Below are 27,836 nucleotides of genomic sequence, written 5' to 3'. Positions count from 1 at the left end.
GGGTGCTGGCGCTCTCCGACTGGGCATCCGGGACCTCGGAGAGCTCGGTCTGGGCCACAGGGACCCTCCAGACTGCACTGCTGGGTCCCTGTGTGCCCATTGGGCTCCGAGCCCCCCTCGGTCCTTCCCCATCGCCTCCAAGACGCCAGGAGGCCTTCCGCCCGCCCCCGCTCAGCGGCTGCGGAGGCCCGGAAGGTTCTCCGGGATCCGCGCTCCAGGACCGGCCGTGGGCCCACGCCGGGGTCTCTGCACCAGGGCGGGAGCCTGGGGCGGGGCTCCTCACGCTGAGTCCGCTCCCGCGGAGACGCTGCCCGGCCCGGCCTCACGTCTTCCCCCAGGCGAAGGCCTGGTCGCCCAGCACCTGGGCCAGCCGGGCGTTGAAGGGCCCGTAGAAGTCCCGCAGGAGCCGCTGGGTGAGCGGCCACATGGGCCCCAGGCTGCGGTCCTCGGGGCGCCGGGCGTTGGAGGCGGGGCTCCGGGTCATCAGGGCCTCCTGCTTCTCGCTCAGCGGCCCTGGGCGGGGACAGCGCGGGGCTGAGGGGCGCGGCGGGGCAGGCTCCTGTGCACCTGCTGAGACTCCACCGGGACAGGCCACAGCGTCTCCTCCAGGGGGCCGCCCGTCCCTCCCGGGACCCCGCCCCACCACGCACAGCTGGTGCCCAATGGCCTCCCTGCCCCTCCCTCCCTGCCCATCCTGCCCCTCCCTCCCTGCCCTGCCCTGCCCTGCCCTGCCCGCAAGCCCCAGCGCCTCCGGCCCGTACCGAGGCTAAGGAACTGGCAGACCCTCCGCATGGTGGCCTTGACGTTGGACGCGTGGTCCTCCAGGCGCAGGACGAGCAGCTGGTCTCTGTCGAACACGGCGAGCCAGTCCAGCAGGTACACGGCGTACAGCCCCACCTGCAGCCGCACCTGCGCGGAGAAGGCGCCGTTCCAGGCAGCTCCGCCCGGCCCGCCCGGGGCGCCGTGTCAAAGCCGAGCCCCCCGGCCTTGGAGGCTGGATTTTAAATGCCACGCCTTCCTTTTTTAGACATCTACAGCACGTTCTCTTAATTCTGTGTTAGATATATTTCTATTTCAGATCGTCTGCCTCCTGCACGCCCCCTACTGGGGATCAAGCCCGCAACCCAGGCCCGTGCCCTGACCGGGAATCAAACCCATGACCTCCTGGTGCCTAGGTCGGCGCTCAGCCACGGAGCCACACCCGCCGGGCACACCACGTGTTCTTGCAAGACCCCCACGTCGGGGGCACTGAACCCTCGTGCCGACCCTGTGGGCGGCTCCCCGGCGCGGTTCAAGGCCTGGTCAGGGCACGTGCAGGGTGCGAGTCCCATCTCTGGTCGGAGTGGGTATGAGAGGCAACTGATCAATACTGCTCTCTCCCTGTCCTTTCCCCTCTCTCTAAAATCAACAGCAACACATTTAAAGCAATAAAAGGCACCTGTCTCCTGCTGTCCACATCTCCGCCCTCAGGGGCCCCACCCCTGAGGTCCCAGGCCTTGGGCCCTGGCGCTGCACCCCGAGCCCGCCCGGGACTAGCCACCGGCTCTGGGTGCCAGGGACCCTCTGCAGCCCCCGCGCCTTCCGTGTAAGGCGGGCTGGGTCTCAGGGCACCTGGGAGGACTGAGCAACGGGGGCCCCGGAGAAACCAGGATGGTGCCAGCTCAGTAACGCAGGCGCCTGAGTCCCTTCCCGCCCGGGGATGGTTTGGCCTGAGAGACGTCCAGCTGCACAAACACGGGGACCGGGACCACGCCCGTGGACTTGCCGCCCAGCCTCCGCGTTTTCCTTCCCGGCCAGGGTGCCAACGGGGAGGCCAGAGGGAGGGACCGCCCTGTCCTCCCTGAGGGAGGAAGTGGCCGCGGGCATCCTGCCTCCCGGAGGCCTTAAAGACGGGCGAGCCCTGGCCAGGCAGCCCAGTGGTTAGAGCGGCATCCCACACACCAAGGTTTCGGGTTCACTCCCCGGTCAGGGCGCATACAAGAAGCAACGAATAAATGCATGAATAAGCGAAACCACAAATCAATGCTTCTCTCTCTCACTCTCGCTCTCTCAAATCAGTAAATGAAAATTAGAGTGACACAGAGGACAGGCACAGGGCTTGCCCCATCCTGCGGCAAACGCTCCGCTCTGCTGTGAAGACGCTGTATAAGGCGGTGCTATGCCCACCTCGAGGGACTCGCCATGGCCCTCTGCGTGGGTGTGCCATCAGCCTGCTCCCCACTCCTGTTTGCTTTTCTCACGCGAATCGGCCTCTCGCCAGCCTAGCGACGGCCCAGCCGACGGAGGAACCACTGCTCCTGCGCCCACAGCAGCCGGGAGAGCGGCGTCTCTCTCTCCCGCTCTGACATCCGTTAAACTTTTGGCGGGACAGGCCCAATTTTTAATAATTTTTTATAATTTTTAATAATTTGTCCTGCGGCATTTCAAAAAAGTCCCAATTCAAAAATCGGGACTTCTTTAAAACGCCTTGGGACGCGGAACAAATTGTTAAAAATCGGGACTGTCCCGCCAAAAGCGGGACGTCTGGTCACCTTACCTTAAACACACACACACACACACACACACACACACACACACACCCTGCATCCTGTGTTTATGCTGAAATCCCCCACACAACCCGCCCAGAAGCCGGGGGGAGCCGTGGAGGGAGGTGTGGAGGCCCGAGGGCCAGGCTCGGGGAGGGGGGACCTTGAACCAGGCTCGGGGGGAGGTGGGGGGGGACCTTGGGGCAGGCTCGGGGAGGGGGGACCTCGGGGCAGGCTCGGGGAGGGGGGACCTCGAACCAGGCTTGGGGGGAGCCGGGGGGGAGGGGCACGCACCGGCATGGCGTTGTTGAGGCTGTTGTTGTACACGCAGGCCCGCAGCGAGGCGTCCAGCAGGCAGGCCTCGAACAGCTGCAGCGCATCCGTCACCTTCTCATGGAAGTCCTCGGCCGACTTGTTGGAGGAGGCGAAGTACAGGTAGTCCGAGTACAGCCTGGACGAGAGACGGCGGTCAGCCGGAGCGGGCATCGCCGTCCGGGGCGGTCAGCCCAGAGCGGGCATCGCCGTCGGGGCGGTCAGCCGGAGCGGGCATCGCCGTCCGGGGGCGGTCAGCCCGGAGCGGACATCGTCGTCCGGGGCGGTCAGCCCAGAGCAGGCATCGCCGTCCGGGGGGGTCAGCCGGAGCGGGCATCGCCGTCCGGGGGGGTCAGCCGGAGCGGGCATCGCCGTCCGGGGCGGTCAGCCCAGAGCGGGCATCACCGTCCGGGGGCGGGGGGCGGTCAGCCGGAGCGGGCATCGCCGTCCGGGGCGGTCAGCCGGAGCGGGCATCGCCGTCCGGGGCGGTCAGCCCAGAGAGGGCATCACCGTCCGGGGCGGTCAGCCGGAGCGGGCATCGCCGTCCGGGGCGGTCAGCCGGAGCGGGCATCGCCGTTCAGGGGGGTCAGCCGGAGCGGGCATCGCCGTCCAGGCCCGGACACCACCGCGCCACAGCGTGGGGCTGTTCCTAACACGCTCTGGGCTCCTGCAGGCGAGCGTGTTCCTGCCTCCCTTTTTAAAAAATGTGTTTTTATTGATGTCAGAGAGGAGGGAGAGGGAGAGAGAGAGAAATGTCAGTGCTGAGAGAGAATCACGGATCGGCCGCCTCCTGCACGCCCCACACTGGGGATGGAGCCCACAATCCGGGCCTGTGCCCTGATCGGGAATCGAGCCCTGACCTCCTAGGTCAATGCTCAAACCACTGAGCCACACCGGCTGAGCCTGATTTCCCTTCATATGTCCCCTCCCCCTCACCCCAGGCTCTCCGGGGTCCACACGGGCCCTCACCCTCGTGGGCACGCACACACAGTAGGCCTGTGTGTGCCCACACGTGGTCTGTCCGTGCAGACCCACCCACACGTGCACACACCACACTCAGGGTCATTAGTCCAACAACCTCGGAAACCCACAGGAAACCCAAACCCAGCTCCCAGGCAGCTGCACATCCTCGCCAGCTCCCCTCCCTCCCAGGAGGAAAGGGGGAGGCGGGCTCCTGCTTAGGGAGCCGGTCAGGGTCCCCCCCCCCCCCCAGAGGAGCAGGTGGACGTGCAGAGGATTGAATCAGTCAGCAGTGCCAGGACTCCCCACAACCCCCTCCGGGGGAGCAGAGTCAGGGAGCCACCCTGGAGGGAGAGAGCCACTTGCTGGGTTAAAACTGCTCAGAAAATGTTGAGGACAGCGAACGTACCGAGAATAAGCACCCAGCCCTAACCGGTGTGGCTCAGTGGATAGAGCGTCGGCCTGCGGACTGAAGGGTCTCAGGTTTGATTCTGGTCAGGGGCATGGACCTTGGTGGCGGGCACATCCCCAGTGGGGGGTGTGCAGGAGGCAGCTGAACGATGTTTCTGACTCTCTGTAAAAAGTCAATACAGTATATTTAAAAAAAAAAGAAAGAAAGAAAGAAAGAAAGAAAGAAAGAAAGAAAGAAAGAAAGAAAAGAAAAGAAAGAAAAGAAAAAGAAAGAGAGAAAGAAGAATAAGCACCCAGCCCAGGCAGTGTTGAAAGTTAACCTGGGAACCGGAAGGTCCCGGCTTGATTCCCGGTCAGGCCCAGGCCCAGGCTGTGGGCTCGTCCCCAGTGGGGTGCAGGAGGCAGCTGAGCCATGATTCTCTCATCACTGAGGTTTCTCTCTCTCCCTCTCCCTTCCTCTCTCTTTAAAAATCAATGAGAACATTTTTCCGGAAGAAGCAGGTGAAGCATGAGGACCCCCAGGCCCCGAGCTGCTGGGCTGCCTGGCCCGGCCACACCCTCTCCCCGTCGGCGCCGAGGGGGCCGGCTGGGCCTCGTCCGTGTCCGCCCTCCACGCCACAGCCACTCCGACCAGCCCCCGTCCCCGCTGGTCTCACGGAAGAGCCAGAGCCGCACGCCCAGAGCCCACGGGACAGGCCTCGGGCAGGTCCGGAGACGGGGACCCCGGGCGTCAGCCCCCCACATTCCAGGGGCGTCTCCCTTCCTGGCGGTGCCGCAGAGCAGCCCGGGGCCAGGCCAGCCGGCCGCACGCAGGCTGCAGGCCGCCCGAGCGGCCCGGGAACCATCGCAGCCGCTGAGGCCGCGGCGAGGAGCTCCGGACAGTGTTTACGTAGGAAATACCGCGCGCATTGCGCGCCCAGCTGGCTGGTTTTCTCTCGAGAGGCACAATCCATTGTGACGGAGGAAAGATGCTATTTCAGTCCGCCTCCGCCTCTCCCCACCCCCGCCCGGGACAGGAAGTCTGACCGCTCACCCCCGCCCCGCTGGGTGACTCCGTGGCTGAGCGCAGACCTAGGAGCTGGGAGGTCAGGGTTCGATTCCCAGTCAGGACACAGGCCCGGGGGCGGGCTCCATCCCCAGTGAGGGTGTCTGTCCAGGTGAGCGCAGCGTGGCCCTGGGTGTGTGTGGCCATGGGTGTCCAGGTGAGTGCAGTGTGGCTGTGGGTGTGTGTGGCCGTGGGTGAGTGCAGCGTGGCTGTGGGTTTGTGTGGCCGTGGGTGCCTGTGTGCGTGATGCAGCGTGGCTGTGGCCGTGGGTATCTGTCCGGGTGAGTGCAGCGTGGCCGTGGGTGTGCGTGGCCATGGGGGCCTCTCGGAGGGAACGCACTAGCAGTGACAGGCAGAGGCCCACCTCTCCACGGGGTCCCTGAGCATCACGATGAGCCGGGCGTCGGGCTGCAGGGCGTGGAGGAAGTCCTGCGTCAGGAAGGGCGGCTCGCCGTCCGTGCTGTTGTCGTAGAAGAAGGTCCAGGCGTTGTTGTCCCACATGGTGGACGCGCTGGCCTCCCCTGGGACGAGACGAGCGGTGAGCGGCGCCGAGGGACGGGTCCCCCCCCCCCAGCGGCCTGAGCCAGGGCCTCCCGGGCTGATGCCCTCCCCTCACCAGCCGTGGGGGCGCCAGCGGGTCCCCACCCTGGCAGGCTGGTCTCCAGGGCGTGGAGGCTGCACACCCCCTGCCACAGTGACACACACACACCCAGGACCTCGGTGTGGCTCAGGAGCTGAGCATCGACCTATGAACCAGGAGGTCAAGGTTCGATTCCCAGTCAGGGCCCAGGCCCTGGGCCCCACACTCCTACACATGGACACCACGGGGACGAGAGCGGCGGGGGGAGAGGACGGGGCGGGGCGCGCCCCTCGGGGTCAGGCCCCGTCCGCCCCTCGGGGTCAGGCCCCGTCCGCCCCTCGGGGTCAGGCCCCGTCCGCCCCTCGGGGTCAGGCCCCGTCCGCCCCTCGGGGTCAGGCCCCGTCCGCCCCTCGGGGTCAGGCCCCGTCCGCCCCTCGGGGTCAGGCCCCGTCCGCCCCTCGGGGTCAGGCCCCGTCCGCCCCTCGGGGTCAGGCCCTGCCCCAGGCCCGGCCGAGCGCGTACCGATGACGATGCGGCTGCTCCTGCCGGTGGCGCCCGCCTGCAGGCCCCGGTGGACCTGGTGAGCCGCCAGGTCGAAGAGGTCCAGGTAGTCCTCCACGGGGTAGCGGTCCCGCAGCCCGTCCCGCAGCCGCACGATGCCTGCGGGGTCAGAGCGGGGTCACCGAGGACGGCACGGCCGGGCTGCCGGCTCCCGGGCGACGGGGAGGACGGAGGCCCCGGCCGGCGTCCACAGCCAGGCTCGGCCGGGAGGCTGCTGGCAGGGGCGGCAGGCAGACAGGGTGGGCACTCGAGCTTGATGTCAGAGAGGAAGGGAGAGGGAGAGAGAGAGACAGAGAGAGAGAGAGAGAAACACCAAGGATGAGAGACAATCATGGCTCAGCTGCCTCCTGCACGTCCGCCATGGGGGATGGAGCCCACAACCCGGGCCTGTGCCCTGACCAGGAATTGAACCGGCAACCTCTTAGTTCATAGGTCAATGCTCAACCCCTGAGCTGCACTGGCCTGGCCCTTCAGGAGCCGTCCCATGTCTGCTGGGAGGACCAGCGTCTGGGCTGGGTGAGGCGAGGACCAGGGGAGCTGGCAAGGCCTGTGGGACAGGCACCCTCATCTCAGGCTCTGCCCTGTGCTATGGGTCAGCAGCCTGTCTGTCTGTCCAAACACTAAGCAAACAGATGGTGCTGGGACAGACACGTGGTTTGAGCTGGGCAGCAATCCTGGCATCGGCCACGTGCAGCCACACCGGCCCAGCCTGAGACCGGGGGCAAGCACAGTGGCCACACACCAGCCCCGCCGGCAGCCGCTGGGGTCCAGGGAGTGGACACCCCCATGGACAGACGAGAGGCTGAGGGTGACCCCGGATCCAGAGGCCTGGCTCTGTCCATGAGGGAAAGGGGGAGCTGTGGGCAGGGACCCCCTGGCTCCTGCCGCTGCCCCAGACACGTGTGCTCTGTCCACTCCGGAGGGACATCAGAGTTCGGTCAGACATTCGTCTGGAAACACACTGGTCGCTGGCCAACATGGTTCCACCAGGGAGACGCAGGATCCCTCCGGAGCGGCCCGGCGCCGAGTCCGGAACACGCCTCGGCCTGGCCTGGCCCGGCCCGGCCCGCCCAGACTCCGAGATCATCATCCAGCTCGGTGACCGATGCCTCCTGGCACAGCGAGAAGGTCAAGGGGAGGAAAGAGTGACCGCGCAGGGAGGCCCTGGGGGCGCAGGAGCCACAGGAGGAGGACGGCGAGGCCACGCCAGCAGAGGGGAAGGGGCGCCGGGATCCCGTCCAGAGGCACCGAGATCGTCTCCACGTGGCTGCCGTCCACCGAGCCAGGTGCCACGGAGGACACGAAGCTCAGGGCCCAGGCTGAGCCCCAGGGAGGAGCCGCCGCTGGGCAGCCTTTCTCCGTCTCCGCCCAGCGCGGGGGCTGCAGGGCCAGGTCAGAGCAGGAGGGACAGGTCAGAGGGGGAGGGGCCAGGTCAGAGGGGGAGGGGAGAGGTCAGAGGAGGAGGGGCCAGGTCAGAGGGGGAGGGAGAGGTCAGAGGAGGAGGGGCCAGGTCAGAGGGGGAGGGAGAGGTCACAGCAGGAGGGGCCAGGTCAGAGGGGGAGGGAGAGGTCACAGCAGGAGGGGCCAGGTCAGAGGTAGGGGGGTCAGGTCAGAGGGGGAGGGGACAGCCCCGATGCCTGCACCCACCGCACTCGGTAGCTCCCAGGGGCTGAGGGCCGGTTCCTGCCCGTGGACACACGCCCGGGGCCTCAGACAAGGGAGGACCTGACTCTGCGCCCGGGAGCCCAGCCCAGAGCCTGGCCCAGAGCAGCCTGCCTCGCTCCCACCGCCCAGGGGCCTCTGTGAGCAGAAGGCGTGGTGAGCCCAGCGCGTGGCTCAGTGGTTGGGCATCGACCTATGAGCCAGGAGGTCAACCCGGGCCCAGTCAGAGCACAGGCCCGGCTTGCGGGCTCAGTCCCCAGGTGGAGTGTGCAGGAGGCAGCTGACCAATGATGCTTTTATCGTTCTTGCCTCCCCCACTCCCTTCCTCTCTGACATCAATAAAAATAAACAGAAAAGGAAAGGAAAGACGGCGTGGGGAGGGATGGAAGCAGGAGCCGCGCCCGGGCCTCCCGCAGGGGACCCGGCTCACACACCGAACCGCTTGCGCGTCCACCAGTGCGGCTCCTTGATGGCGGAGAACTGCACCTCGGGGTGCAGCCGCAGCCGGTCGTACAGGTCGGTGGTGCCGCACTTGGGCTGCCCGATGATGTAGAAGCGCGGCAGGCAGCGCAGGCGGTAGCGGCGGCCGCCGGCCTGGGCCAGCTGCCCCCAGAAGGCCTTGCGCAGTGCGTCAAAGGTTGTGCGGAAGCGCCGGGAGTAGAGGGCGTAGGAGTTGGCGAGGTAGGGGTCCGAGGTGTTGGGCCCCGCGAACTCCTCGTACCAGCACGGGCTGCGGCTGCCCGGCAGGAACTTCCTGGGGATGACCGCGAACATCTGCAGGAGAGGGGGGACAGGGGGAACGACTCTGACCATGCGTGGTCCTGCTCGGACACGGACACGGACACGGACACGGACACGGACACGCGTTCAGCGGGAGGCGCTCTCTGTCCGGGCTAACCGCCCGCATTGAGCACACCGGGGAGAGCCACGACCTGCTCCTTCTGGGCCCAAATTTAAAAAGAAAAAAACCTCTGAAGAGAATGAAGATGGAAGTTTGGTCAGGAGTCACTCTCTAGTGATTTATCTCTCATGCACACATGCACACACGCACATGCACACACCACACGCACAAGCACACACCACATGCACAAGCACACACGTGCACATATGCACGCACACGCACACACACGACCGGCTGAGTAAGCAGCGGGGACCTTGTCACTGGCTGTAAATTGAATGGAGACAAACATACTAATTAGGACAAAATGGAAACAGGATGATAAAGACATAAAAAACAGTTAAAACCAGGCCCGACGTGGTTGAGTGTCAACCTATGAACCAGGAGGTCACGGTTTGATTCCCAGTCAGGACCTAGGTTGTCGGCTTGATTCCCAGTGTGGGGCCTGCAGGAGGCAGCTGATCCATGATTCTCTCTCATCGTTGATGTTTCTCTCCTCTCTGACATCAATAAAAAGTATTTGCTTATAAAAATATATCCTATCCTACATAATAAAAAGCTAATATGCAAATTGACTAAAAGGCAGAATGACCGGTCGTTATGACGCACACTGACCACCAGGGGGCAGACACTCAACAAAGGAGCTGCGCCCTGGTGGTCAGAGCGCTCCCACAGGGGAGTGCCGCTCAGCCAGAAGCCGGGCTCACAGCTGATGAGCGCAGCGGCAGTGGCGGGAACCTCTCCTATCTCCCAGCAGCGCTAAGGATGTCCGACTGTGTCCAACCAAGCTGCCGGTTGAACAGCCGCCGAGGGCTCGGGGACTGCAAGAGGGCGCAGGCCGGGCTGAGGGACCCTCCCCCAAGTGCATGAATTTCGTGTACTGGGCCTCTAGTCCCATATAATGAAAACCTAATATGCTAAGTGTCCGATTATCTGGTTGGCCATTCAACCAATCAAAGCATAATATGCTAATGGATGCTAAGCCACTCAACCGCTCGCTATGATGTGCACTAACCACCAGGGGGCTGACAGTCAGCCAGTCGACCAGTCGCTGTGACGTGCACTGACCGCTAGGGGGCAGATGCTCAGAACGGTAAGTTAGCTTGCTGGGCTGGGGTCCGGCTGATTGGGACTGAGCGAGATGGGCTGGACATGCCCTGGAGCCCTCCCGCGGTCCCTCCCTGGGCCCAGTCATGCACAGGTGGGGTCCCTCAGCCTGGCCTGCGCCCTCTCACAACCAGGGCTCAGGGATCCCTGCCTCGAGTGCATGAATTTTGTTTCCTGGGCCTCTAGTATATGAACAAAATAAAAAGCAGCTGAAACCACCGTGACCCCCGTCAATCCTCCTTGAGCTGCACCATCTCGTATCAGAACGTCTCTCCTCGGTAGCCCTGTGGCAGACACCTCTCCCGGGGATCACCGAGAAATTCTCCCTGAAGGTGCCGACAGAGAAGCATCCTTTTCCAAAACCAGCCATCGGCCGTCCGGGGGGGCCACTCACGTGGGGCTCCTGCCTGCGGAGGGCGGCGGCGCCCGGGAGCTGCCGGGCGGTGAAGGCGATCCTGGCGGCGATGCTGTCGAGGACCAGCCGCAGGCCCGGGTCGTCCCTCGCCGCGGAGAGGTTGCCGGCAGGCGGCGGGGGCGGCTCCTTGGCGGGGCCCGGGCCCTCGCCGCCCAGTGGGCCGCCCGGGCCGGGGCTGCCGGGGAAGGCTCCGAGGCGGAAGGGCGAGGCGAGCAGCAGCTCCTGGCGGGCCCCCGAGAGGATGTAGGAGGCCGTCACCAAGGTCATGATGGCCAGCCCGACGGCCAGGCTGCACCGCCGCCCCCGCCCGCGGCGCCAGCAGCCGCCCCAGGCCTCGCCGCCGTCCGGCCGCCCCTCCAGCACGGCCAGCAGGTTCATCGGCCTCCCGTCCGCGCGGGACGCGGCCCCGGGGTCTCCTGGGCGCGGGGGGCCCTCTGGGGGGCCGTGGGGGGGGCCCGGCCGGCCGCCCGGCCGCGGCTGGTGCGTGTGGTCCGGCAACAGCGGGACGCCGCAGTCAAGGCAGTGCCTCATGGTCGCGCCCGCGGCCGGCCGGGCCCAGCCATGGGCGAGCAGCGGGGGCGCGGCCGGCGGGCGGGCACGGGCGGCGGGCGGGCACGGGCGGCGGGCGGAAGGCACCGGGCGAGCAGAGGAGCAGGCGCCGCGGCCGGGGAGCTCGCGGTTCCACGGAGAGGCGGGAGGGCGCGGCCTCGCGGGGGCATGCTCTGTGGAGCCGGGCCTCAGGCTCCGGGGCGGTCCCGCCGCCCCCCGGGGCTCCTCCGGGCGCGGGAGGAAGGGCGGGGGGCCTCGCCGGAGAACGCGGGGGCGCCCGGGAGGTCGGCCGGGATCATGGTCTCCTTGGGGGGCCGGGCCGGCCCGCCATCCGTGGGGCCCCCTCTGTGTCCGTGTCCGTGGGATGTCTCCGCTTCGGGGCAGGCCAGTCCTTAAAGCGCCAGACCACCTGAACGGCAGAGGAAAGAGGTTTTCTTGTGTCCTTTTAAAAATATTTTTTTTATTTTTAATATATTTCATTGATTTCTCAGAGAGAGGAAGGGAGAGGGAGAGAAACATCGATGAGAGACATCGACCAGCCGCCTCCTGTACACCCCCCACTGGGGATGTGTCCGAAACCAAGGTACATGCCCTTGACCGGAATCGAACCTGGGACTCTTGAGTCCGCAGGCCGAAGCTCTATCCACTGAGCCAAACCCGTTTCAGCTAAAAATATTTTTTATTGACGTCAGACAGGAAGGGGGAGAGAGAGAGAGAGAGAGAGAGAGAGAAACATCCATGATGAGAGAGAATCACGGATCAGCTCCCTCCTGCACATCCCACACTGGGGATCGCACCCGTAATTCGGGCCTGTGCCCTGACCAGGAATTGAACCCTGACCTCCTGGTTCATAGGTCAATGCTCAACCCCTGAGCCACGCCAGCCAAGCAAGAAAAGAGGTCTATTCCATCTCAGGGTGACAGCAACAACCCAGGCGCCTCTGAGGCACGTCTGGTCTCAGCCCCAGCCCCGGGTCACAAACAAGCCACAGAACAGCTAACAGGGCTCAGGGAGGTTTGGGGGCCTTGGGGCCTGGCTTTGGGGTTCAGTCTCGGCCAGCACACGTGGCCCCAACGCCAGCAGCCCCGCCCCACGTCGGACCCCTCGTGCTGTGTCCACCTCCCCAGCCCCGCGCCTCCCGCCCCGGCCAAGTGCCTGGGCCCTCCGTTCCGGGATGTGGAATCGTCCCCAGGGTCAGGCCCAGCCGGTGACCATGAACCTGAGAGAAGGACGGAAACGCCGGCGCTTTACGTCGACCGAACACCAGGAAGGAGCACGGCTCGTGGGAGTGGGGAGAGCACAGGCTTTCCGCCCCCAGGCCCCCGGCCGCCCCGGGCCCAGCTGTGCGGGCCGGGCGGGGCAGGAGGGAGGAGCGTTCGGGACGAGGGGAGGACGATGGAGAGGACACACCTCCGCAGTGAACCCCGTAACACCGCTCGCCAGCGGTCCCTCGGCAGCTAGACCCAGCGCCCGCAGCCCCCGGGACACGCCCTCTGCAGCCCTGAGATCGCTGCTCCCGGCTCCATCCTGGGAAAAGCACGAGCCTCTCACGTCTATTTATAGGACCTGTGGTTACAGAATGTGCTGCTGCCGGATGATACATCTTGGTAGCTGTAGTAAAAAACAGAAGAGGAAAGAGGCAGCCTGGCCCATGTGGCTCAGTGGTTGAGCGTCCACCCATGAACCGAAAGGTGACCAGTTCGATGCCCGGGTTGTGGGCTCGATCCCCAGTAGGGGGCGTGCAGGAGGCAGCCGATGGATGTTTCTCCCTCATGCATGTTTCTATATCTCTGTCCCCTTCCCTTGCTCTCTCTCTAAAATCAATAAACTATATACTTTTAAAAAACGCCAAATCGCCAAAACGGGTTTGGCTCAGTGGATAGAGGATCGGCCTGCACACTGAAGGGTCCCGGGTTCGATTCAGGTCAAGGGCATGTACCTTGGTTGCAGGCACATCCCCAGTGGGGGGTGTGCAGGAGGCAGCTGAACTATGTTTCTAACTCTCTATCCCTCTCTTCCTCTCTGCAAAAAAAAAAAAAAAAAAAAAAAAAAAAAAAAAAAAAAATCAATAAAATATATTTAAAAACAAAACAAAGACACACCAGCCCTCTCAGTTTCCGGCCGGAAGGCGGCCACGCAGAGCTGCGGGACGGCTCCATCCCTCGCCGGTAAAACCGGGGTCAGAGAGAGCACCCTCTTCGCCCCGAAAGCGTCTGCTTCCCGTCTGCACACCGTTCCCCCCCCACCCCCCCCCCGAGAGGGAGGCGGCGTTCGGGGCCCCGGCATCGTCAGCGGCTACGCCGACGGGCCCTGTCCACGGCAGGGAAGGCCCAGAGCGACGAGAGGGAGTTAGAAACCGGAGAGCCTGCTGCCCTGACTCCCTCCGTGCCCGGCCCGAGTGTGACGGACACACCCTGGCTGTCCACACCCCTCAGAGAACGAGGCATCGTCCTGCGGCAGAGCCGCCTCCTGCGGCCGGAGGGCTCAGCGCCGAAGCCGCCTGCAGGGGCTGCCTGCCCGCCGGGCCCACAGCAAGGCCTGTGCGTGAACAAAGCACGTGGACCACGCAATAGTCACCCAGCGGCTCCCAAACGGGCTTCCCCAGCAGCCCCTGCTGCCCACGGGGTTCTGTGCTTCAACTCCTGGGAAAACGGTGCAACGGGCAGAATACAGACTTCTTAAAACACATTTATTTGGTGTCAGAGAGGAGAGGAGAGGGAGAGAGATAGAAACATCAATGATGAGAGAGAATCACTAATCGGCTGCCTCTTGCCAGCCCTCTTCTGGGGATGGAGCCTGCAACCTGAGCCTGTGCCCTTGACGGGAATCGAATCCGGGACCCTGCAGTCTGCAGGCCGACACTCTAGCCACTGAGCCACACAGGCCGGGGCAGACAGACAGACTTCTTCACAGCAGGACCTTCCAGGGCCTTCAATCTGCTCATGAGGCCTGGGAGCCCACAGGATTGGGACGGATACACAGAATTTCCAAAACAGACGCGGCCACAACCTCTCCCCGAGGTTCCGGGCACCGGCTTGAGAAACACTGGCCGGGAGGCTGAGGCAGGGGTCAGGCCGTTCTGAGAAGAGCGAGGGGGCGGCGAGGGGCCGTGGGAGCCAGCTGTCCCTGACGGGGCATCCCAGACCCCGCTGCCCGCACCCCGCGGAGCCCGAGGCCCGCCCGCGCCTCCCGGCTCCGACCTCCGCCTCCGACGTGTCCCCCGTGCTGACCCCTCTCTCGGGACAAACAATCCTTCCAAACCAAAGACACAAAAGGGCAGGCCCCGGCCTGGCAGCCGGCCGGAGCGAGAAAACACGGCTTTCCCGCCGAGATAAGGCTCCTCCCGCCAGGACAGCCGCCTTGGGCAGGAGGGCCTCATTAATTTATTTTTAAAGAAAACACGGTCCTTGCGGCTCCGGACAAGAATGTGCAATCCGTGACCCGGCGGGAGGGCAGACACTCTCCCCAGAACGCAGGATTCTCAACCCCCGCCAACACACAGGCCGGGAGGCGGAGGCGGAGGCAGAGGCGGAGGCGGAGACCTGGCGGTGGCCACAGCGCAGACAGGGGTGGGACCTGTGAGGTGGGCTCCCAGGTCTGGGGCCTGGAGCCCCTACAAGATGGGTGATGTCATAAAAACTTAATATTTGGGCCCGGCTGATTTTCTCTCTCGTCAGGGGTTGAGCCTCGACCTATGAACCAGGATGTCACGGTTCGATCCCCGTCAGGGCACAGACCCGGGTTGCCGGCTCAATCCCCAGTAGGGGGTGTGCAGGAGGCAGCCGATCCATGATTCTCTCTCATCATCGATGTTTCTATCCCTCTCTCCCTCTCCCTGCCTCTCTGAAATCAATAAAAACATATTTTTAATTTAAAAAATAATAATAAGCCAGCCACCTTCTCCTCGGGGACCTGAGAAGCAACGACCCCGTGAGAGAGAATCTGGAGACCAGGAGGCCGGCCCAGGGGTGGGCAGGTGGGTGGGAGGAGGCAGGGGCCGGCTCCGTAGGGTGGGTGCGCAGTCAGGCCGGGGTCTAAGGGCCAGAGGGATGCCCACTAGGACTCTTCCGGAAGATCCTACACCGTGCACAGCTCTTACCCACGCTCCGCCGAGAGGAAACATCGGATTAACGCCCGCACAGAAGATGGACGGCCCTCCGTCCCGGCTGGCCTTTCCCACACCCCAGGCGACCCCCCTACAGTCCTCAGACACCCGACACCCTGGCCTGCCTTTAAAAATGAGCCCCAGAGGCCGCCCCCCCCCCACCCACCACGTCCGGTGCCAGCGCTCGGAGCCTCAGCGCCGGTGTGGGTTTCCGTGAGATTTCGGGCGATTGCTCGGCCTGGCTCCGTGCCGGCCTGTGGCCTCGGACGGCCACCGTGGGAACCCGCCTCCCAGGAGATCCGATCGCTGCTCCCAGAATAGCAGCCTCGGTTCCCGGCCGGGAGCCCCCATTAGCCTCTGACCCCAGCCATTAGCGAGCGTTTACACACAACAGTAAGCGAGAGCCGGGTCCCACCGCGGCCCGTAACCCAATGCCCCTCGTGTCGGACCCACAGGGTGCGCGTCACCCCGGGAGCAGGGACTGAGGTATCGCGGCCCAAAGCTGCAGCAGGAGAGCCGGGTGCGGCTCAGAAGCCACCGGACGGACTGACACGCATCGCCTCGCGGAGGCGGGACACGCGTCCGCCCGCCGGGAGCAGAGGGAGCGACGCCAACAGCATCCTCACTCGTTAGCGTTTTAACGGGGAATCGACGGTTCTTCATTAACAGAGACGCAGAGCCGCCTCTGGCCAGTCCGCCTCACCGCGGACGCCTCGTGTTTCCACGGAATAGCCATCCGTGGACATGGATACGCGTGTCCGTGGAAACGCGTGTCCCATGGAATAGCCATCCGTGGACGTGGAAACGCGTGTCCCACAGATTAGCCATCCGTGGACGTGGAAACGCGTGTCCCACGAACTATCACTCCGTGAGGGAGGAGGGGCCAGTGTTCCCAGTCCGCTCCACGACACCCTGAGAGCTGAGGCCGACAGAGCTGCGGGGACGGGAGGGTTCAGCCAAACAATCACTGACCATCAGGTTCTGCTTCTTCTTCTTTTTTCTTTTTTCATGTTTTATTGATGTCAGAGAGGAGGGGAGAGGGCGAGAGACAGAAACATAAATGGTGAAAGAATCAGCTGCCTCCTGCACGCCCCCCACCGGGGATGGAGCCCGAACCCCGGGCCTGGGCCTGGGCCGGAATGAAACACGGGACCCTTCAGTCCGCAGGCCGACACCCCGTCCACTCAGCCACACTGGCCAGGGCGAGCCTCATATGATTGAGTGCAGACTGCCAGCTGCTGGCATGGTGGCCCTCCGCGTGCGTGCACCCTCACCAACGGTGACAGTGCATGCCTCCAGCTGAAGGCGTGGGGTTCGCCCTCCCGCCCCACCCCTCACACTGAGCTCCGAGACCCGCTTGGTACATAGGACACAGCAGGAGTGACCACAAGCCAGTTCCGGCCCCACACGCCATTCCCACACGCCAGTCCCCCACACCGGTCCCAGTCCCACACGCCAGCCCGGGCCCCACACGCTGGTCCCACATGCCAGTCCCACACGTCTGCCCCACACACCAGCCCAGCCCCACACGCCAGTCCAGCCGGGGCGTGAGGCCTGTGGCCCGCCCGGCACCGCTGCCAGGGCCGCGGGAGGGAAGGCAGCGGTGGGGCCGGAGGGGGAGACACGGCCTGGGCAGCCGATGGCTGCGCACACGGAGACCGGGCTCCCAGTGGCTCCCGAGTCCCAGGGTGTCAGTGCCGTGAGGAGCGCTGACCGACGGCTCCTCCACCAACGTGGCCGTGGCAGAGTCCGGAGAGCGTGCTCGCGTGAGCACGAGGACTGCGGCCCTCCACCCGCAGACCCGGGCGCCGTCTGACCTTCCTCACCGCCGCTGACCAGGAACGGTAGCTGCCCGGTGGCTGCCGCGCCCACGGCTCAGACCTGCCGCTCGCTCCCCCGGCGCTTTTCCGAAAACATGGTGGCACCACAGCTGCTCCACTTTGTTGTCCGACAGCTGACCCCACGCCCCCACGGAAGAGCCTGGCTCCTTCCTCTCCCGTTTCTGCAGCTCCTTCCTCCCCTGGAGCGAGCCCTTCCTGAAGCCGGCCCCCGGGCGCAGCCGGATCGCCCCTTCCCGGCGGCAGCCGCTCATCCGGGCTTTGTCTGCAGCCGGTTCCCAGCCGGGGGGCCGGCCCCGGCTCTTCCTGGCCCAGAGGGGCCCCGTGGAGCTCAGCTGTTACTTTATGGACAGAACACAAAGGGCCCGTCCAACCCGCACCATCGCTGGCCCGGTGCAGGAGGACAGGCCAGCGTGGCTAAGGGCTGAGCGTCGACCCCTGAACCAGGAAGTCAGGGTTCAATTCCCGGTCAGGGCACAGGCCCCAGTCGCAGGCTCCATCCCATGTGGGGCGGGCAGGAGGCGGCTGATCCATGTTCTCTCTCATCCTTGATGTTTCTCTCTCTCCCTCTCCCTTCCTCTCTGACATCAATAAAAATTTGTTTTGTTTGTTTGTTTTGCCCTAGCGACTTTGCTCAGTGGTAGAGTGTCAGCCTGCGACTCAAGGGTCCCGGGTTCGATTCCGGTCAAGGGCACAGGCCTGGGTTTCGGGCTCAAACCCCAGTGGGGGTCGAGCAGGAGGCAGCTGATCTGTGATTCTCTCTCATCCTTAATGTTTCTCTCTCTCTCCCTCTCCCTTCCTCTCTGACATCAATAAAAATGTATTTTTTAAAAAAAGGATCACAAGAGGATGAAGGGGAAAATGAAACTGCACCCGGTGCCACCTCTGCCCTCCAGGCTTATCCCGGTGCCTCCTTATCTGTCTGTCTGTGTGTCCAGCTGCCCCCCCTCCCCAGCACCACACCCACCGGCTGGACCCCGGAACCCCAGCTCACCCTCAGAGGGCAGCCCAGCCCCCCCAAAGCCCAGGTCAGGCCCCTCTCTGTCCCCACCCTCCCACCCGGACGTGAGCCCGCGGACCCGGCCTGGGCTGTGGCCTCCGCCGTGGCCTCCGTCTGCGAAGGCTGCAGACACTTCCCGGAGGAAGGAAACCAGGGCGGACGGCGGAGACCAGCAGCCGCGTCCCACTCTAGCCCAGTCAGGCACAGAGAATCCCCAGGAAGTGCGGTTTCCGTGTTTAACACAGAGTCTGGAATCCTGCCTCTCAGGGTTAGTTCCTGCCCGTCACTCAGAACCCACGTCCTGGGCCCGACGAAGCCTGTGGCCGAGGTGCTGGCCCGGCTCCACGGGGGACTCTGCTGGGCCGGCCCGGCTCCGGACACCCGGAGCGCCCTGCCCCCCAAGGCCCTCCGCCCCGGCCCCGGCCCCGGGCTGCGCGGGCGGGTGCGCCTCCTCTCCCTCCGGGACGCGCGTTCCCAGGTAAGGAAGCACCGCACGCCACGTCTCCGCTAACCACAGGGTTCTTATCTGCGGCCAGAAGTTCTGAATTCCCATTTCCTTGTTTTTACCCGTTTTTGTTTGTTTGTTTTTGTTGTTGTTTTCCTCCCGTAATCTCTTTTATTTGACTTTAATTAACTGCATTGGTGACACTGGTTAATAACACTGCACAGGTTTCCAGTGACAATTCCGTGGCAGACGCATCCTCTGAGCACGGCACCGTGTGTGCCCCAGCCGAACCCGCTCCCCCCAGGACCCTCCGTGCCGGGAGCTCCGGGTCTGTGTTCACGGGCTCTGTTCTTCGAGGCCCCAGGCCCCTGCTGCAGGCGCTCGGTCAGCCCGGGGTGGGGACTGGCCTCAGGACAGAAGGACGGCAGGTCCTCCTCCCCCGGCCGCTCTTCCTCTCTCTCCGGGGAAGGAAACCTGGAAATGTGCCCAAAATGTCAAGTATGCACCGCCACTCCACGCGCCGCTCTCCTCCTCCCTCCCTCCCGCCTTCCCTCCTTCTTTTTAATCTCTGGTTTTCGGTCCCCGGCTTCCTTCCGCCTCCACACTTCAGAGGAGGGGGCAGCAATCACCTCGCAATTAGATGGGTTCCTCACCTAACCCACTCGGGGACTGGCTGGTTTTGTGGTGGGAAAGCGAGACTTTTGGATTAAACAGTTACCCAGACGTTACCGGGCGCCAGGGCGGGAAGGGTGTCGGCCAGCTCTTTCCAGCAGCGGGGGAGTGAGGGGGGACAGAAGCTTCTAGAACCTCTTTGGCTTGCAGGCGACGGTGGGACTCACACCCCAGGCCCAGACTGCTGTCCTGCCCTGCATGTCTCCCCGCCACCCCCCGAAACGGCAGGAGGGAGCCAGCTGGGCCGTGACAGAGCGACGGGTCCCATTCTGAGGACAGTTACGACCTGCCGGACCGCCCCGGGCTGACTCAGTGTTTCTGACGTTCCCTCCTTTTGCCGTCGTAAAACCTCGAGCTCAGGAATGAGTGACTAGGAACAAATGCCCACGATGCCTCTCCCCGGGAGCGGCCACTCGCACGGACTTCACAGTTTACAAAGGAGACGGAGAGCCGTGACCCACGAACCAGGAGGTCAGGGTTTGATGCCCGGTCAGAGCATGTGCCGGGCTGTGGGCTTGATCCCCAGTGTGGGGCCTGCAGGAAGCAGCCAATCCATGATTCTCTCTCATCACTGATGTTTCTCTCCCTCTCCCTTCCTCTCTGACATCCATACAAAATGTATTTTCACAACAAGAGCAAATGCCTAGAAACGGGGTGTGTGTGTGTGTGTGTGTGTGTGTGTGTTCGGGTTAAATCAGTACAGTCCCTCGCATCGCGCTCTGGGGGCGTCTCGGGATGGATGTGCCTGGGTGGTCGACTGTGAGCGCCCCCTCATGACACCTGCTGGTTATTAAGATCAATCGGCCCAAGTGGGCATGGGTGAATGGGGAGTTTGCATCTTTAAGAAATTGGTGTGTAGATCGTTTAATTAAAATATACCCGAGCATAATCCCATCAAACCAAACCAGCCAGCTTCAGCATCTATATACCCAGCCAGCCTCCCCTCTGTACACCCAGCCAGCCTCCCATCTGTGTACCCAGTCAGCCTCCCATCTGTGCACCCAGCCAGCCTCCCATCTGTACACCCAGCCAGCCTCCCATCTGTACACCCAGCCAGCCTCCTATCTGTACACCCAGCCAGCCTCTGTGTGTGTACACCCAGCCAGTCTACCCTCTGTACACCCAGCCAATCTCCCCTCTGTACACCCAGCCAGCCTCCCCTCTGTACACCCAGCCAGCCTCCCCTCTGTACACCCAGCCAGCCTCCCATCTGTGCACCCAGCCAGCCTCCCCTCTGTACACCCAGCCAGTCTACCCTCTGTACACCCAGCCAGCCTCTGTGTGTGTACACCCAGCCAGTCTACCCTCTGTACACCCAGCCAATCTCCCCTCTGTACACCCAGCCAGCCTCCTATCTGTGCACCCAGCCAGCCTCCCATCTGTACACCCAGCCAGTCTACCCTCTGTACACCCAGCCAGCCTCCCATCTGTACACCCAGCCAGCCTCTGTGTGTGCACACCCAGCCAGTCTACCCTCTGTACACCCAGCCAATCTCCCCTCTGTACACCCAGCCAGACTCCCCGCTGTACACCCAGCCAGTCTCCCATCTGTACACCCAGTCAGCCTCCTATCTGTACATCCAGCCAGCCTCTGTGTGTGTGCACCCAGCCGGCCGTCTTACCGCTGAGCCCTGCAGGGGAACCAGGTTTACTCAGAGCTCACCAAGGAGCACATGCTGGGTAACTGGACTGACCTCGAGAACCCGAATCCAATCCCGGCTCCGTGCGGCCTCTCGGGCCTCAGTTTCCACACCTGTGAAGTGGGCTGAGCTATGTTTCCCCGAAGGCCTGTCCGAGCTCTAAGATGCATCTAACTCGGAGGGGCAGCGGGACCCCGTCTGGGATCAGGCCTTCTCCGGGCCCAGAGAGGGCGTGTGAGAAAGCGCCTCGGCCTCATTCCTAAGAGCAAGGAGGCGGCGTCTCCTCGACCAGAGCCGGCACAGAGGCGGGTCCGGGAAACGGTCCGGAGTGTCAGCAGCTCCTCTCACAGGAGCCGAGCAAGGGAGCTCGGCAGACGGCAGAGAGAACGTTTCTGTCTGCACACAGCACAGCCCCTGGCGGGACAGACAGAAAGTGTCCGTCCACACAGCACAGCCCCTGGCCAAACAGAGGGACGTGTCCATTCGCACAGCACAGCCCCTGGCCGGACAGAGGGATGTGTCCATCCACACAGCACAGCCCCTGGCCGGACAGACAGAACGTGTCCGTCTGCACAGCACAGCCCCTGGCCGGACAGACAGAAAGTGTCCGTCCGCACAGCACAGCCCCTGGCGGAGGAGGAGGGGGTGCCACACGGATCACCGCGTGTTCGAGCGTGGGAACGGCGAGGGGGAGAAGCCGGGCCACGGAAGCACCTGCGGGCAGCCTGGTCCGTGTGACTCCGCGGAGCGGGGAGAGGAAGTGCGCCTCCCGCCGCCTGGGGCGGGGGCGGGGGCGGGGGCGGGGGCGGGGGCGGGGGCGGGGGCGGGGGCGGGGGCGGGGGCGGGGGGGGGGGGGCGGGGGCTGGGGCTGGGGGGCGAGGGCTGGGGGGCGGGGGGAGGGGGAGGGGGTCACCAGGGGCCGGGCTGAGGGCCACAGGCTTCCTGTCTGACTGAGGACACGGTCTCACCTGGAAGGTGGTTCCGGCCGGGTCCACGTCTGTGAAAACACAAAGCCCCCGGCTGCACCCTCCCCACGGCGGAGGCCTGCGTGAGTGCAGCCCAGTGACGCTGTTTTCGGAGAGAAAGGCTGGCACAGAAGCAGGCCCAGGCCGGCGGGTTCCGGGGGGGCGGGGGGGAGCGGGCAGCTGGGGAACTCACACGCGTGCGTGCATGCCCCATGGACACAGACCACGTGCGGGGAGGGCCTGGGAGGGCCACTGCGGGTGGACGGGGTTAATGGGGACAAACAAGGGGACATCCGGACGTCTTTCAACAAGAAAGACAAATTTAAATTAAAGGAAATAACAGGAATGGGTTCAATGGGCAAAAGGTCTCTGTTTCAAGATTTTAAAATAACAAATCAGATGGAAAAAAGTAAATGAGAATTTTGTCACACACACTCATACACACAAATACACACACTCACACTCCACACGTGCGCATACACGCACACACATGAATGCTCACCCACGCATGCACATGCACGCTCATACACACGCACGTGCACACACACATGCACTCTCATACATGTCCACACGCGTGCACGCAGAAGCTCTGCGCTTCCTGACGGGCCGTGGGCACAAAGCGGTTCCGGGCGGACCTGCTCCACGCCCAGGAGCACGCACTCGAGGGCCCGCGCTCTCCTGTCGCTGGTTCCCGTTTTCACAGCCAAATGGCAGCCGAGGCCGCCTCTCCTTTTACCGCCTCAGTTTACCCCCCGAGGCAGACCGTGCCCCTTCGAAGGCCAGGGCTGGCACCGGCACCGGCAGCGCCCGCAGGTGCGTTTCTGGCTGGGAGGGGGCTGGGAGGTCCCCGCTCGGCTCCCAGGCTGCCTTCCCGGCTTCCCTGGAGCCGCTCACGGGCCGGGAGCTTTCGGGGCCAGGCGGACGGGCTGTCCGCCGCCTGCTCACTGCTCCCCCGTTCCCGCAGCAGCTTTCCGCAGCTCCGTCCCCGCCGGCCGTCCCTGGGTCAGAGCAGCCCCCTGGCCCGGAGCAGCCCCCTGGCTCAGAGCAGCCCCCCTGGCCCGGAGCAGCCCCCTGGCCTGGAGCAGCCCCCTGGCCCAGAGCAGCCCCCTGGCCCGGAGCAGCCCCCTGGCCCGGAGCAGCCCCGGGCACAGGCTGCGGCTCCGAAAACACGGTGTCTCGTTAGCACGCTGACAGCCAGCAGGGCCCCGTCACCGGGTCAGGCCAACGATGGAGTTCAAGAGCCCCTGGCGCTCAGGAAGCCGGCCTCCGGAGGACACGCCGCTCAGCCGGCCACACCTCCTCCGGGGACGGGATGTCCGCTGAGGGTACAGGACAGGGCACAGGCGGTCCAGCGGGGCCCCTAGGCCCGACTGCACACCCAGGCAGCACACCCGGCCGCACACCCGGCCGCACACCCAGGCCGCACACCCAGGCCGCACACCCGGCCGCACACCCAGCCCCTCAGGCCGGCCGCGCACCCGGCCGCACACCCAGGCTGCACACCCAGGCCGCACACCTGGCCGCGGGAAGCCAGCTTCCAAGTCCCCGGCCCCGGCGATGAGGGGTGAGACCGCTCAGACCCCAAACGCAGGGCCCAGCCTCCTGGCAGCTGCCCAGAGCCCCAGGTGGCCTGAGGGGGGCGTCCCCTCTGAGGCCACAGAAAGCAGTGGGCACGGGCGCCCCTTCCTGGGCAGAGAAGCCATGAGCCCCGTCCCGCGCAGGGAGCCCCGTCCCGCGCAGGGAGCCCCGTCCCACGCAGGGAGCACGGCGCCGCCGGCTGGACGGGGGCTCCCCGGGGGGCGTCTGCAGGCACCGGGTCCGGGCTGCGGCTCCGTATCTTCATCACAAACACTCTGGACAGCGGCCACGGTCCCACTGGACACCTCTGCTTCTGGGGGTCCGAGGCCGCTTCCTTCCCAGCAAGCGAGCAAGTAAGCAAGCACCCGGGCCTGGACCGGGGTACGTTCTGGAAACCTAACGCAGGCGTCACGCACGGCCTGCCCGGCTCCGGTGACCTTCCACAGCCACCGCACACCGGGAACACCCACAGCCTCCGCCTGAGCCCATCGCGGGAACGCAGCCGGCCAGACCCCGGCAGACCCCAGGCTGACCCCAGGCTGACCCGCCTGACCCCAGCCAAACCCCAGGCTGACCCGCCTGACCCCAGCCAAACCCCAGGCTGACCCCAGCCAGACCCCAGGCTGACCCCGGCAGACCCGCCTGACCCAGCTAGACCCCAGCCAAACCTCAGCCTGACCCCGCCTGACCCCAGCCAGACCCCAGGCAGACCCCACCTGACCCCAGCCAGACCCCAGGCTGACCCCAGGCAGACCCCGCCTGACCCGAGCCAAACCCCAGGCTGACCCGCCTGACCCCAGCCAAACCCCAGGCTGACCCCAGGCAGACCCAGCCTGACCCTAGGTAGACCCCAGGCAGACCCCACCTGACCCCATCCTGACTCCCAGCTAGATCCAGCCTGACCCCAGCCATATCCAGCCAGACCTCAGCCAGACCCCAGCCAGACCCCAGCCCACCGCAGTGCTGGCCAAGGGCCTCAAGCACAGCGTGTGCCCGCCCTCTGCACTGACGGACAAACAGCCCAGCGAGTGAAACAGCCAGCAGACAGTGGACAGTGGGCAGCGGGCAGCGGACAGTGAACAGTGGACAGCGGGCCAGGACCAGGTGCTGCGGGTCCGGCCTGTCGGAGTCCGAGCAGCCATGAGGGAGAACACGCAGACGCCATGCATCCCACCCACCCAATGAGCATCCGTGAAAACTGCATGTGCACGTCCGGGCGCAGAGACCCCCCGGCCCCGGTGCTGAGCATCCCAGGAACCACAGCCCTGTGTGCGGCAGGAGCTGGCGTGTGCTCAGGCCGCTCCAGGCCGGGTGCGGGTGGGCTCCACGCGCCAGCCCGGCTCCGGGCACCTCCGGGCCGAGCCGCCCGCAGCAGCATTATGTAACACTCCCACTGCTGCGTGCCGCCCCCCCCAGGGTGCTGCCCCCACACACCTGGCCGCCTGGCCGGCTGCCGGGGGGACCGCCTCAGGCAGAGCCGCTGCCACTGCTGCTGCTGGTGATGCAAGACACGCCTGATTTCCTCCCCGGCCCTTTCGCAACCGGCGTGAACCGGGAACCGCCTGCCACTGCCGCCACCCCCACTTCCACGCTGGTCACGCCCGCCTCCCCCGAAGCCGTGATTGTCAGTCTCAGCCCGCCCGCTCCCGCCTCCTCCCTCTCCCTCTGCCCGCCCTCCCTGCCTCCGGGCTCCGAGCTGGGCCCCTGCCCTCCGCCCGAGGCCCGGGCACCGTGACCTGCCCGGCACAGGCAGCTGGGCACCAGCGGAACCCACAACCACAGCTGCTGTGGTCAACGGTCTTCCTCCCGACTCCCCAGCTTACAAACCCAGTTCACCCCACACCGTGGCTCCTCCTCCTGGCACTGGGCGGTGCACTGGGCGGCGCACTGACCGGAAACGGCCACCACAGCCTCCGCGTCATGCATCTCACCCTGCCGGGCTTTATGTCCGGGGGAGCGTGTGGAAGGAAGCTCGGAGGACAGTGAGGAACGCACTGTGTGCGGGAAGCGCCCCTTCCCCACCTGGCCCCCCACTTCCCGCCCCACACGCCGCCCAGGCCGGCCGGAGCGGACCGCCGCGGGATGGAGGTCAGGGTCCCCTCTGACATCGGACCCCAGACTGGACGGGAGGACGGGGGGAGGGGGGCACCAGTGACTGAGCGCCCTCCCTCCAACGCACACGCTGCTAACGGGTGCCCGCCACGGCTGCTCTTCAGTGACACCCGGATGCCAGCACCTCCTTCGGCGAGGGGTCCAAGGGGACCCTCTCCCACGGAAGGGCTCCTCCAGGGGCGTCTGTGAAACCTGGCCTGCTGAGACCCAGGAAGGAGGCGGGGGAGCGGGGTGCGGAGCAGGCCCGGTGCCCGGGGTGCGAGGCCTGGCTGGGCTCCTCAGCCAGCACTATGTGTGGTACGCGCACCCCCAGGGGAACGGGAAGAGTCTGGTGGGGGTACGCGTTGCACCGGAGTTTGGTGGGGATGTGCACTGCACCGTGCTTAGCTGCGGCCAATTCTACGTTCTCATGAGTACGAGGGGCACTCAGCATTACGCAAATTATAGGAGGGGAGCACATATGTCAAAAGTTTGGGGAACACTGTTTTAGGCGATGAGGCCCTATGACCCAGGCCTCTCGGCTGTCCCCGCCCTCCTGTCCCCAGCTCAGGCCGCACCGCTCCCTCGAGGGCCTGACACGGCCTCTCCGGCTCCCTCCAGAGCGCTGGGACCAGGCCCGCCTCTCGGGGGCCATCGCCGGGGGATCGGCCAAGGGGTCGGTGTGGTCCGTGAAATTCCACACGAAGTTTCACGCAGGGACCTCTCCACAGGGGGCTCAGCCATCGCGTGACTGACCCCCAGGCGGGCGGGGGAGCCTGGCCGAGGCCTCAGGCAGGAGGGCAGTTCCCAGCCCTCTGCCCGGAGGGCGCGGGGGACCCCCCGCCACATCTCTGACGTGGGGTGCTCTCCCCAATAAACACACACCAGCCTCCGGGTAGGCCCCCCCCCCCCTCTGCTCCACTTCCAGAGTCTGAGCCCACGCTTCCTTCAGGCCTGAGAATTCTCTGGAAGATTAACAAGGCCTGTCCGGTCCGTGTCCTCCCCCGCGGCTGGAGCCGAGTCCATGCTGCCTTCTCTGAGGGGTCCCAGGCTCTCCCATCAGGGCAGCCCGGCCTCCACTTCCGTCCCCCTGGGGCCCCCTGCAGGGCCCCGGTCTCACCACACACCACACCAGCCACAGCGGCTGGCGGTGCAGGTTCAAAGGAAAGGCCTGGGGCTCGCCGCCGGGTGGCTCAGTGGTTGAGCACTGACCTGTGAACGGGTGGTTTGATTCCTGGTCAAGGGCACATTCCCGGGGTTGCAGCTGGATCCCCAGCAGGGGGCGTGCAGGAGGCAGCCCATCAGTGATTCCCTCTCCCTTCCTCTCTGAAATCAATAAAAAATACATTTAAAATAAAAAAAAGAACACTGCCCTGCCAGTGGTTCGGGACGATCAGAAAAACTTACTCAGTAGAATGGGCTTAGAGTAGAAAGCGTGTTTATTCCGATTCCCTCTTACCCAAACCGCCTCCGATCCGTCCACATGTCCTGCCGGACACAGTGAAACTAACAACCAGGTGCCCCCGGGAGGGAGGGAGGGAGGGAGGGCCCCCGGCTGTGCAATGGGGTTGGGGTTGGGGTTGGGGGGCCCAGAGGGAGCCCCTCTGCTCAGCCTCTGCAGGCGCAGGTCCCCGCGCAGCGCCCCGAGATCCAACCTCATCCCCCCGAGATGCAACCTCATCCGGGGAACTCCGGGCTATTGACACCCACCGTGAACCCAGCCCGGGGCCGGGCCGGGATGCCGGGGCCCAGGAGCGGGCTCAGCGGCCTCCGCCTCCCCCGGCCCATCGGCCCCATCGTGCGCCTCCGGCACCGGCTCCGGCCACGCGGCCCCCGGGCCCCCAGGGCGGCGAGGACCGCGGGCAGCGCCCACACCCGCGGCTCCGGACCCCGACACGCACCCGCGTGCCCGGCGGCCGGTCCGACCCGTGGCCCGGAGCTCCTCACTTACCCCCCCGCCCCCCGCGCCAGGCTCCGGGGGGCGCCCCATCCCGCATGCCGGGGGCTCCCGGGCGCCAAGAACCCCCCATTCCCCCCATCTCCCCCCATACCCCCCATCCTTCCCCCCGTCCTCCTCCCCGTCCTCCCGGCCCCCCATCCTCCCGGCCCCCGTCCTCCCGGTCCCCGTCCTCCCGGCCCCCGTCCTCCCGGCCCCCGTCCTCCGCCCGCGCAGCCCGGGAGCTCGCGCTCCATCCCCCTGCGCCGGGGCGCCGCCGCCTGGCTCCCCGCGGCCCGTCGCCCCCAAACCCCCGCCCCGCCGCCCCCAAACCCCCGGCCCGCCGCCCCCAAACCCCCGCCCCGCCGCCCCCAAACCCCCGGCCCGCCGCCCCCAAACCCCCGCCCCGCCGCCCCCAAACCCCCGGCCCGCGGCCCGCCGCCCCCAACCCGCTCTGACCTGCCGCTCCGATCGCCGCGACCCCGAGCCGCCGCCGGGAGCGCCTGCAACTCCGGAGCCTCTGGCCGCGCGGCCGCGCGGG

At 65.4% G+C, this 27,836-nt stretch overlaps 1 protein-coding gene across 6 annotated transcripts; it reads right to left on the bottom strand.

Moving 5' to 3' along the window:
* CHST15 (carbohydrate sulfotransferase 15) lies at nt 1–27,836 on the bottom strand. 6 transcript variants are annotated; one of them, XM_084904501.1, is made up of 9 exons: nt 27,755–27,827; nt 26,572–26,685; nt 10,456–11,434; nt 8,491–8,830; nt 6,356–6,493; nt 5,618–5,774; nt 2,820–2,976; nt 762–909; nt 1–513 (listed from the first exon to the last, which is right to left on the bottom strand). In XM_084904501.1, exons 3-9 carry the CDS (start codon nt 11,005–11,007, stop codon nt 323–325), a joined length of 1,683 nt encoding a protein of 560 aa, XP_084760627.1. In that variant the 5' UTR covers nt 11,008–11,434; nt 26,572–26,685; nt 27,755–27,827; the 3' UTR covers nt 1–322. The 6 variants fall into 6 exon arrangements, with proteins under 6 accessions (XP_084760627.1, XP_084760626.1, XP_084760629.1 ...); XM_084904500.1 differs by lacking the exon at nt 26,572–26,685 and having other exon boundaries at nt 27,755–27,836; XM_084904503.1 differs by lacking the exons at nt 26,572–26,685; nt 27,755–27,827 and adding an exon at nt 25,092–25,110.

The sequence above is a fragment of the Pipistrellus hanaki genome (assembly GCF_964339955.1).
Source record: "Pipistrellus hanaki genome assembly, chromosome: 14".
NCBI classification, from domain to species: domain Eukaryota; kingdom Metazoa; phylum Chordata; class Mammalia; order Chiroptera; family Vespertilionidae; genus Pipistrellus; species Pipistrellus hanaki.
The sequence above is the reverse complement of the archived record's forward strand: the minus strand, read 5'-3'. Positions and strand labels throughout refer to the sequence as shown.